This window comes from Ovis aries, chromosome 6 (assembly GCF_016772045.2).
Source record: "Ovis aries strain OAR_USU_Benz2616 breed Rambouillet chromosome 6, ARS-UI_Ramb_v3.0, whole genome shotgun sequence".
In the NCBI taxonomy this organism is placed as follows: Eukaryota; Metazoa; Chordata; class Mammalia; order Artiodactyla; family Bovidae; genus Ovis; species Ovis aries.
In genome coordinates this window covers 93,763,682-93,775,922 of record NC_056059.1, presented here as the reverse complement: position 1 = coordinate 93,775,922, position 12,241 = coordinate 93,763,682, and the positions used below count along the sequence as shown (strand labels likewise).

Sequence of the window (12,241 nt, the reverse complement as noted above, 5' to 3'; positions counted from 1 at the left end):
AATTGTTATATCTTCTTCTTGGATTGTTCCTTTGATCATTATGTAGTGGCCTTCTTTGTCTCTTTTCACAGCCTTTGTTTTAAAGTCTATTTTATCGGATATGAGTATTGCCACTCCTGCTTTCTTTTGGTCTCTATTTGCGTGGTATATCTTTTCCAGCCCTTCACTTTCAGTCTGTATGTGTCGCTTGTTTTGAGGTGGGTCTCTTGTAAGCAGCATATAGAGGGGTCTTGTTTTGTATCCATTCGGCCAGTCTTTGTCTTTTGGTTGGGGCGTTCAACCCATTTACGTTTAAGGTAATTATTGATATGTATGATCCCGTTGCCATTTACTTTATTGTTTTGGGTTCGGGTTTATACACCCTTTCGTGTTTCCTGTCTAGAGGATATCCTTTAGAATTTGTTGGAGAGCTGGTTTGGTGGTGCTGAATTCTCTCAGCTTTTGCTTGTCTGTAAAGCTTTTGATTTCTCCTTCGTATTTGAATGAGATCCTTGCTGGGTACAGTAATCTGGGCTGCAGGTTATTGTCTTTCATCACTTTAAGTATGTCTTGCCATTCCCTCCTGGCCTGAAGAGTTTCTATTGAAAGATCAGCTGTTATCCTTATGGGAATCCCCTTGTGTGTTATTTGTTGTTTTTCCCTTGCTGCTTTTAATATTTGTTCTTTGTGTTTGATCTTTGTTAATTTGATTAATATGTGTCTTGGGGTGTTTCGCCTTGGGTTTATCCTATTTGGAACTCTCTGTGTTTCTTGGACTTGGGTGATTATTTCCTTCCCAATTTTACGGAAGTTTTCAACTATTATCTCCTCAAGGATTTTCTCATGATCTTTCTTTATGTCTTCTTCTTCTGGGACTCCTATAATTCAAATGTTGGAGCGTTTCATATTGTCCTGGAGGTCTCTGAGATTGTCCTCGTTTCTTTTAATTCGTTTTTCTTGTTTCCTCTCTGATTCATTTATTTCTACCATTCTACCTTCTATTTCACTAATCCTATCTTCTGCCTCCGTTATTCTACTATTTGTTGCCTCCAGAGTGTTTCTGATCTCATTTATTGCGTTATTCATTATATTTTGACTCTTTTTTATTTCTTCTAGGTCCTTGTTAAACCTTTCTTGCATCTTCTCAATCCTTGTCTCTAGGCTATTTATCTGTGATTCCATTTTGATTTCAAGATTTTGGATCATTTTCACTATCAATATTCGGAATTCCTTCTCCGGTAGATTCCCTACTTCTTCCTCTTTTGTTTGGTTTGGTGGGCAACTCTCCTGTTCCTTTACCTGCTGAGTATTCCTCTGTCTCTTCATCTTGGTTATATTGCTGTGTTTGGGGTGGCCTTTTTATATTCTGGTAATTTGTGGAGTTCTCTTTATTATGGAGCTTCCTCACTTTGGGTGGGGTTCTATCAGTGGCTTGTCAAGGTTTCCTGGTTAGGGAGGCATGTGTTGGAGTTCTGGTGGGTGGAGCTGGGTTTCTTCTCTCTGGAGTGCAGTGGAGTGACCAGTAATGGGTTATGAGACATCAAAGGTTTTGGGATAATTTTGAGCTGCCTGTATATTGAAGCTCAGGGGAGTGTTCCTGTGTTGCTGGAGAATTTGCGTGGTATGTCTTGTTTTGGAACTTGTTGGCCCTTGGGTGGAGCTTGGTTTCGGTGTAGGTATGAAGGCATTTGATGAGCTCCTATTGCTTAATGATCCCTGAATTCAAGAGTTCTCTAATGTTTTCAGGCTTTGGATTTAAGCCTCCTGCTTCTGGTTTTCAGTTTTATTTTTACAGTAGCCTCTAGACTTCTCCCTCTATACAGCACCGATGATAAAACATCTAGGTTAAAGATGAAAAGTTTCTCCACATTGAGGGACACTCAGAGAGGTTCACTGAGTTACAAGGAGAAGAGAAGATGGAGGGGGTGGTTAGAGGTAACTGGAATGAGATGCAGTGAGATCAAAAGAGGAGAGAGCAAGCTAGCCAGTAGTCACTTCCTTATGTGCGCTCTATAGTCTGGACCGCTCAGAGGTATTTACAGAGTTATACGGGGAAGAGGAGAGGGAGGAAGTAGACAGAGGTTACCAGGAGGATAAGAGAGAGGAATGAGAAGGAAAGAGACAAATCCTGCCAGTAACCAGTTCCTTAGGTGTTCTCCACCGTCTGGAACACACAGAGATTCACAGAGTTGGATAGAGAAGAGATGGGGGAGAAAAGAGACAGAGGCCACCTGGTGGAGAAAAGGAGAGTCCAAAGGAGGATAGAGTGGTCAAGCCAGTAATCTCGCTCTCAGGTAAACTTGGGTAGTGAAGTTTGGGTTTTTAAATGTACAAAATTGACAACAAAAACCTAAGAGCAAAGATTAAAAATCTGTTTTTGAAGACAATGGTCTGCTTTTCTGGTTGCCTGATGTCCTCTGCCAGCCTACAGAAGTTGTTTTGTGGAGTTTGCTCGGCGTTGAAATGTTCTTTTGAGGAATTTGTGAGGGAGAAAGTGGTCTTCCCTTCCTATTCCTCCGCCATCTTTCCCTGATTCCTGTATTGGTTTTGCCATACATCAACATGAATCTGCCACAGGTATACATAAGTTCCCACTCCTGAACCCCCTCCCACCTCCCTCCCCATACCACCCTCTGGGTTATCCCAGTGCACCAGCCCCAAGCATCCTGTATCCTGCATCAAACCTAGACTGGCGATTCATTTTTTATATGATATTATACATGTTTCAGTGCCATTCTCCCAAATCATCCCACCCTCTCCCTCTCCTACAAAGTCAAAAATTCTGTTCTGTACATCTGCGTCTCTTTTGCTGTCTCACATACAGGGTTATCGTTACCATCTTTCTAAATTCCATATATATGTGTTAGTATACTGTATTGGTGTTTTTCTTTCTGGCTTACTATACTTTTTTTTAAGTTTCAGTAATATGCAAAATGTACGCAATGAAAAGTAATAAAAATTGTGATTTTAAAAAATTGCTATCATTAGAAAAAAAGTACACCAGTGATATGATAAAGTGATATTCTTCTTTAATTAGTTGGATGATAAAGAATCTGCCTGCAATGCAGGAGACTTGGGATCGATCTCTGGGTTGGAAAGGTCCCCTGGAAAAGGGAAGGACAGCCCACTCCAGTATTCTTGCCTAGAGAATTCCATGGACACAGGAGCCTGGCAGGCTATACAGTCCATGGTGTTGCAAAAAGTTGGACGTGACTGAGTTTGCACAACTCTTTAATCAGAGGCTTTGCTTATTCAAACTATGGTCTGTGGACCAGAAGCATCAGCCTCCCCTGAAACATTTTATAAACATGCAAGCTCAGACCCCACCCCAGACCTACTGAATCTGAGTCCACATTTTAACAAGATTGCCAAGAGATTCCTATGAGAAGTTCTCCTCTACAAAGACCTCAACTAAAACCTGAATCTTCAAAATAGTTGAATCCCTTAAAGAAAAACGAGTAACTCCTTAACAAGAGTGAAGGAGAATCTGAAACTGAGCTCAGCAATCTGACCTGACCTTAGGAACACCTATAGGAGAGAGCCAAGGCCTCCTAGTAACAAAAGCCTCAGGTCCTTCCTTCCTTCCATCCATCCACCCTGAGCTGCCATGTTCAGCCACACAGGCTTCACAGACACTAAATGAAGTCAGGAGGCACCAATCACATAAATTACCGTGAGAATGCTGCCCCTGGAGTTGGGGAACAGAATAGTCCCTACCCAGCTGTACTCTCAAGAACTCATCTAGACTCATACCAGTTCCCAGAGGTATGGAAAGTTAGTGAGAAAGATGAACGAGAAAGTAAGGGATGGGCCTTTGATTTTGTTTTAGAAGGCTGGGGTTTTATGAAGTTGTTTTATTTGTGCAAAGGCACTGACAGGTCTTTCTTGGGGGTTTTGCTTGTTTTAGAAATCCCGCATTGTAGGCAGACGCTTTACCATCTGAGCCACCAGGGAAATCAGTATCTGTCAGTGCTAGGGAACAATCAGTTAAACAGTTGAGATGAACTGTGGATAAAAATCACTAAAACCCTTTCTGTACCTAATACTCAATTAATATTTAACTGTTCTCAGTCACTCAGGCACGTCTGACTCTGTGCAACCCCATGGACTGTAGCCCACCAGGCTCCTTGTCCATGGGATTTTCCAGGCAAGAGTACTGGAGTGGGTTGCCATATCCCTCTCCAGGGGATCTTCAGGAAAGACTCAGGAATGGAATCTGCATCTCATGTCTCCTGCACTGGCAGGCAGATTCTTTATCACTAGTGCCATGAGGGAGGTCCCTAATATTTAATAGACACGTAAAATTTTAGTGGACTATTAAAAAATGCCTCCAAACTATCTTCAAAAATTGGTAACATTTTATTTTGAACGAGAAATTCCAGCCACGCTGCAAACATGGAGGCTGTGTGTGAAAGAAGTGTAAAGTCAAAGGTCTAGCTGGTAAAGTACCCAAGTTCGTTTCTGTAAGCCAAAAATGCAGGACAAATATATTCAAGTCTCCATCCTCATCTCACCAAAGTGCGTCTGTTTTGAAGTCTATCTCAGAGCACCCCCACTGTCTTCCCCATACCTTGCTGTGGGTTTCATAGTACCAACCAGGGTTATACGGTGGACTTCATTGTTGCACCTACTATTTTTTATTTTCTGTTTCTCTCAATATAAATTCCATGAGAGCAGGAACTTCACCTGACTCATTGACAAGAGCTTAGACAATACCTGGCACCCAGGGGACACTCAAAACACATTTGTAGAATGAATGAATGAAAACAGACTCAGTTCAGTTCCGTTGCTTAGTCGTGTCTGACTCTTTGCAACACTATGGGCTGCAGCACACCAGGCTTCCCTGTCCATCACCAACTCATCCTCTGTTGTCCCCTCCTCCTCCTGCCTTCCATCTTTCCCAGCATCAGCGTCTTTTCCAATGTAAAAAACAGACTGTCCTCCAGCTAATAAAAAACAATTTTCTCTTTGGTCACTCCTTGTTAATTATACAGTTTACATCCTTCTATCACAGACTTGGATCTTAGTCAAATATCCTGAGTAAATCTGCCTCATCCTCCAATAGATAATTCCTGGGTTTGCCAGGTAGCTCAGAGCAGAAACTTCTATCACAACTCCTGACAATATTCAGGCTCTAAGTAAATTGCTTCTCCCTCTAATGCATCTGCCTCTCACTTTCATTAACTGTGGTAATATTCTAATTACTCTATGCTGCAGTCTCAGAGAAAGGCAGAGAGAGAGTTCCAGGAAGCAGTTGTTTTTTGCTTCTTTACATCAAAGCACTTGAGATGAAAAAGTCTGTAAAATAAACTCTAAATGGCACACACTCAAGAACTCCAACCTTTTAAAATGTTCCTTATAGAGGAGAGGGTGTTTTGTGGGTGTGTGAGAAGGAGCACCCAAAGCAATCTCACAGGGCTCCCAGGCCCGAGTTCAGAGACAAAGCTTCGGCAGAATCGAAAAAGGAACAGATTGTGGGAAGGCGGAAAGGTTGTCAGAGATACCGGATGAATGACAGGAAACACATCAGTCAACACACTTAAACTCAAGTGAGCTTGGAAACAATTGGTGGCTGCGCTCAGTCTCCCAGTGGAATCTTAGGCAACTCAATTAACCTCTTTCTCCCATATCCCCCTCACTACTATATTGAGCACAACAATCTACCTTGAGCAGAGAGGGCTCAGGATTTCATACTAAATGTTAGTAGAGAGCTCTATGTGTGATACCTCACAGTACTGTGTGAATTAGCATAAAGTCACAAGGCTACCTGGGCCTCTAGAAGTCAATCCAGCCCTCTCACATGGGACCACAATTAAACCATTCCAGAGGGATTAGATTCTAATCCTTTGTAAAAGGTGTCTGTATAAAGGGATTCCAAGATCATTCCCCTCGGACAAGGATGCTTTCTTAAACTTAGGTTGTCTCAACCCTGCAACACTGTAATTCTGTGTGTTTTCCCCTTCAGGGACCATTTTAGAACAGCTCCTTGGTGAATAGCATGGATACTGGAGTCTGGCTGACTCAGGTTCCCACTGGACTCTACTTGGCGCCGGCTACTTGATACCAGGCAAGTTACAGCCTTAATTTCCTCCCCCCATTTCTCTTCTAAAGTAGTTGTCCCACTGACCCCATAAAGCTGGTATCAGGACCAAATGAAAAAATAGAACAAGTAAGGTGCTTCTTACAGTGTCTGCATCAAGGCTGAGCATCAAATTCACAGGAATATTATTTTCAGGCTGAATAACCCTGGTTTCCTGCATTCGTGCTCTGTCGTGTCCTGCTCTTCATGATTCCATGGACTGTAGCCAGCCAGGCTCCTCTGTCCATGGGATTTTCCAGGAAAGAATACGGGAATAGGTTGCCATTTCCTCCTCCAGGGGATCTTCCTGACCTAGGGATAGAACCTGCACCTCCTGTGTCTCCTGCATTAGCAGGCAGATAGATTCTTTACCACCAAGCCACCTGAGATGCCCTGGTTACTCTCATTTTTATCGACAATTTATCTTTAAAAATGGTCATCATTTTTGTTTATCTCTTCTGATCCCTCTCTAAATTCCCTAATTTTCTTTTTCAATGAAGTGATCAAAATTATAGAAAGAAACTAACCCTGGTGAACAGCCTAGGCAAGTTTCTTCTTTATTTACTTTATTTACTTCACTTCTTTATTAGGATCAGAAGTGAAGGCTGTGTGGTGTGTGGCTTGGAAATGCATTGGGGCTCTTTTTCTTCAGTTAATTTTTATTGGAGTATAGTTGCTTTGGCTTCCCAGGTGGCTCAGTGGTAAAGAATCCGCCTGCCAATGCAAGGGCTGTGGACTCGATCCCTGGTCTGGGAAGATCTCCTGGAGAAGGAACTGGCAACCCGCTCTAGTATTCTTGCCTGGGAAATCCCATTCACAGAGGAATCTTGCATGCTACAGTCCACAGGGTCACAAAAAGTCAGACACAACTAGTTGCTTTAGAATGTTCTGACAATTTCTATAGTATAGCAAAGTGAATCAGCTGTACATATACATATATCCCTTCTTTTTTATATTTTCTTCCAATTTATCTCCCCATAGAGCATGAGTAGAGTTCCCTGAGCTACACAGTAGGCTCTCATCAGGTTATCTATTTTAAACCGAGTATCAATAGTATATGTATGTCGATCGCAATGTCCCCATTCATCCCACTCCCTCCTTTACCTCTTGGTGTCTGTATGCTGAATCTAGAAAAATGGTACAAATGATCTTATTTGCAAAACAGAAAAAGAGGATTTGGAGCTCTTAGCAGCAAAGATTCCCATATTTTGTAAGTGGTTGTGGAAACAGAGTCGTGAGAGTTTAAGGGACCATGGGAAGTTTGCACAACGCATACATGGGTGGAAACCAGTGTTTGGGGAAATAGAGGCCCTCTTCTAATTTTAGACACTATGTAAACACCCTGTAGCATGGTGCATCCCAGAGAGCAGGGGGTCCCCAAATACCTGACTGAGATTTATACCAAGTGATCATGAGGGCTTTACAAGTTACCAAGCACTTTCACGCTCTGCACCTCCTTTGATCCTGGCAAAAAGCATGTGTGCAAGTCAATTATCCCTATTCTAATCGTGCAGATGCGAAGGCTCTGAGAGCTTAAGTATCTGGCCTGGGGCATCTGTATTCCAGTTCCACATACTTTCTACTATGCCATATTACTTACCGTGTCCGAAGCCTTTTAACCTAACCTTGAAATCCAACGTTTCCATGTGAGTATATATTCCAGTGTAACAGTGAAGCCATTTTAATAAGCAGGCTTGTCAAATACACCACTGAATCTGTAGTATGCTTACAATTATGGTGCAAAAATAAAAATTCAAAGCTATGCACGGGGGGGGAAAAAGACTCAGATATATTACAGCAAAGTAAAAGGCAATTGGGTTTAGGCAGGTAGATGGTAGAGAGATTATTTTTCTACTTTTTCTGCATTCAAAACTTCCCTTAATGAACATATGTTCATAATGAAAAATATAGTGGATTTTCCCCCGAGTAGCCCAAGAGTCAAAATATTCATCCAATATCAAGGAAGGTTCTTGCAGGAACAGAGAGCGGCCTCCCCTACCTCCTAAGAAATTGGGGCTTCCCTGGTGGCTCAAATGGTAAAAACTCTACCTGCAGTGTAGGATACCCGGCTTCAATCCCTTGGTTGGGAAGATTGCCTGGAAAAGAGAAGGACTGTCTCGTCTGGGAAATTCCATGGACAGGGGAGCCTGGTGGGCTATGATTCATGGGGAAACAAAGCATCAGACACAACTGAACATACACGTCCACGCACCCCTTCATCTCATCTTCAGCCACTTATAGATGACCCAGCTCTGAGTCACACCTTTCAGAATGGCATCAGTTCTCTGCGGGCAATACAAGGGCAGGAATCACTTCTAAATTTTGACAGAAGTCCAGATTTTGTCTTGAAGAGCTCAATTTATATTCAGAGTAGCAAATTAAAACAAATAAATAGAATTCTACAATGAGCTCCATGTCTTCCTCAGCTACTCATACTGTTTCTGAACAAATCCCCACATGGAATTTCTGAGAGAGGACAGTGGAGTAAAAGGCACTAACTCTTTAAGATCACCTGTTATTCACCAACAGAAAGGGGATGTCCGTGGGACCATTCTCTCACATGTCAGTCTTCCATCCAGAAACACACAGAAACTATTGTGGCGGGAAAACAAAGAACTTCTGGTTTGGGTCCCACCTCATGGGATCCTTCAAGAGGTAAGCCTGGAAGCTACCTAAACATTTCCTTCAATGAGGCTTACTCACCTTCACACAGTCCAGTGTTCTCCAAGTAAAACTGGGCTCTGCACTGGGACAGACACTCGCCCAAGGTGATGTTTGCACCCAACAGTGGCTCAAACTGCAGTCCGTCCTCTGGCTTCCTACACTGGGTGCAGTGGGAGTGTGCTGGACCCACACAAGTTAAGCAAGAGGAATGACAGGCTGCCAAGGGGAACAAAATGCAGGAATCAATCCAAGGGTCAGATAAGCATTGCAACCAAGGGGCGTCCCTAAGGAAGTCCGATTCACTCAGAAAAGTTCACCAGATACAACCTTGCACATAACTGTTTCTCCAGTGGTCTCCACAAAGCCCAGAGGGATAATAACAATATCTGTGAGAGGCCAAATGAGGGTGATGCTAACTAGCCATGCCTCTCCGGTCCCAGAAGAGCTGCCAGGCTAGATCACAGAGGGAAGAAAACAGCAAACTGGACAATATTGGCTTGGTTCCCCAGAGAGTAACATACAGAGGATGATGGTATAATCTCAGTTTTTAATGGAGGATTTTAAGAAGCATTCCTATAAAGGCTGTTACTCTATTATGTGCAAAAATGGTAATTGTGTTACTGTCTATTATAGCATCCATCACCACTACAGAGGGGTCCAGGCAACAAATTTGTTAGAATTTATGTGAGGAAAGGCTGCTTTTCTAGACAAGGAAGAGGAGGCCCCTTTACAGCAGCAACAAACACTTGACAATCCATCATAGTTTCTGGTTTTCCTTGGCTGCTGGTAAGAATCGGAGCCAGAGTACCCAAAATCTCTCCTGCCCACACTCTGATATAATGGTTGCTCCCGTCCTTTCAAAGATTCTCTCAATTGTCTTTTTCAGGATATTTATAGCAGCTGCCCTGTTTTAAATATGTTTTTTTTTCCCCTTGTAACTATCCTTCACAACTTTTCCAAGGTGCCCTATGTATAAATAAACATAAATTAACTTTGCTTAATTAAAATGTTTGCTCCCAATGTTCCAGTTTCAAAAGGCTCAAAGGAGATTGCCCTCCCTTATGAGCCGAGAGCCTTTTCAGCAAATAGCTATGGAAGATTTTCCATTTTACTCAGCCCAGAGGCATTGCTGGTAACTCTCGGTTTACTCAGCAGTATCATTAACAAAAAGAAGTTCTTCAGGGAAAAACAAAATGAAGACTAAGAAAAACATTAAGAATGCTCGGAGGATTGAAAAGAGAGGAAAGAAGAACCGGGTTCGTTTTAATGCACAGGAAAGGGAATAACATTCCCCTCAAGGATGACCAGAAAGACGGTGGCCCGTTGAGTGTCATGACAAATATTCAAATGTGATTTTTCAGATTCTCCCTTTAATAACAGAAAAAAAAAAAAAAACCTTATACTGCAGGCATAACCACATGGGATACACTAGAGGAAGAGCTGCCCCACAAAGTAACTTATCTCTAAGTCCTTGTGATGGGAAAGTTTATCAGGAATGATGACAAGGGACTTCTCTGGTAATCCAGGGGTGAAGAATCCACTTTCCAATGCAGAGGATGGAAGTTAAATCCCTGGTCCTGGAACTTAAATTGCACACTCTCTGGGGCAACTAAGTCCAAATGCCGCAACTACTGAGCCCGCAAGCCTGAATGCTACAAAGAAGTCCCAGTATAGCAAATAAATAAATAAATGATGATGATGACACCAATAATACCTTTGCAGACACCATGGTCAGGGTAGAAGCCCTCTCCACAGTTGGGCAGACAGTGGCCTTGGCGCAGGGCCTGGGGCTGGATGCAGGCGGTGCAGTGAGAGGCCGTGGGTCCTGAGCAGCTGGCACATGAGTTGTGACAAACTGAGGAAGAAAGGAATACAATGGGACCAAGGTAACTAGAGAGTCCACTTCCTGGCCGGCCTCCTTATGTGCGAAGATGCCCACTTTTCTATCCTCAATCCCCATCACGTGTTGCACCAAATCAAGGGGCATATTTGTTCAGAGGTGGTTATGTTACCAGCACCGCTCACACTGCAACTCTGCCCATCTTTCATCCACGTTCTATTATTGATTAGCTACCCTTTATTTGGGGTTCCCAGGTGGTGCAGGGGTTAAGGGGGTGCAATGCAGGAGATGCAAGAGACCTGGGTTCAATCCCTAGGTTGGGAAGATCCCCTGGAGGAGGAAGTGGCAACCCATTCCAGGATTCTTGCCTAAAAATCTCCATGGACAGAGGAGCCTGCCGGGCTATAGTAGACAGGGTTGCAAAGAGTTGCCCACGACTGAGTAACTCAACACAAATCCTTTATTTAGTGTTTGTATTGTGTTTTATATATATTGCCACTTTTAATCTTCATAGCAATGTTAATGCAGTAGGTAGTATTAACCCCATTTTACAGACGAGAAAACCAAAGTCATGGAAAGTTAAAAAATTTACTTATGATCACAAACCTAGTTAGTAGCAGAGCTGGAATTTAGCCCAAAGTCTATCTGAACCTAAGACTCCCCAGGTGAATAGGGAAGAGGAGACAGTTCATGGATCTGGGTGTTGGGACCCCTGGCATTTTTGAAGGGCCTGTCTCTTAGCTTATGCCCTTAACCAAGACTGGGTCTCTCCAGGCCTAGTGTCCTTGACATATGCATGGTGAGAGGTTGGGTTAGATGGTCTTTTAACACACTTACAGTTGGACATTCTAGAAGTCTAAGTAAAAATTATGTTAAAGGATTTAACCACTACATATGGCAGTATCAGGCATGCCTCTCTCCTGCTTTGGTCCTGGCTAGTAACAATGGGACACTCTGACTCCAAGAGGCAGATGGCACCATGCTGTTCTAAGGAAAAGAAGTGAACCCTGGAAGAAGGTTCTGAAGGACCACGGTCAGGAGCTGGGAGAGGGGAGTGTGGAGACAGGAGGAGATCGCTGGGGACAGAATACTTAGGACAAGAGGTAAAGAGTGGGTGAGTAAAGAGGCTGACAAACAGGAGGTTGATGATTCAAGGAGGTAGGACGGGTCTAAATATCCTGCCCAAACAGATGCTAGAAGTGGAAGTAAGAATACGCATGCTTGTTTCAGAGAAGAAGGGCAATCAGGGTGTCTGAGGCAGCAGTAAGTTCCCATCTCAAACGGGAATGCTTCCTAGTTTAAGATGTATAAGCCTGAAAAAAATACTATATAAATAGCATATAAAACCAAATTTTCACATAGATACACACTTTAGCTTTACAAGCTATCAAACTTGATTTGTTTTTTTATTTTCCTGGTGCGCTGTAGTTGCCAACATATGTGTTTACAAATGCCATCTAAAGAATGATTCTCTCCTACCTACAACCTGAGTGATGGTTGACAAGTACACAAGGACGGTGTGAAGATTTTAGAGGTTTTCTTGGCATTTCAAAATGATCCCATGATCTTTAATGATGATCGGTATGTGTAAGCCCCTTATTTAATCACATTACTCCCCCAGCATCCACCCATATGTCCCACCCTCATACCAGATATATTTTCCTTTTAATTTGCCATTT

At 42.8% G+C, this 12,241-nt stretch overlaps 1 protein-coding gene across 1 annotated transcript in view; it reads right to left on the bottom strand.

Moving 5' to 3' along the window:
* The window catches only part of FRAS1 (Fraser extracellular matrix complex subunit 1), a 523,572-nt gene that overhangs the window by 229,171 nt on the left and 282,160 nt on the right, over positions 1-12,241 (bottom strand). The window contains exons 17-18 of the mRNA XM_027970762.2: positions 10,437-10,577; positions 8,762-8,938 (exon numbers count right to left, since the gene is read on the bottom strand). Coding sequence (XP_027826563.2) covers positions 8,762-8,938; positions 10,437-10,577 — 318 coding nt within the window. The remainder of the gene's footprint in view (positions 1-8,761; positions 8,939-10,436; positions 10,578-12,241) is intronic.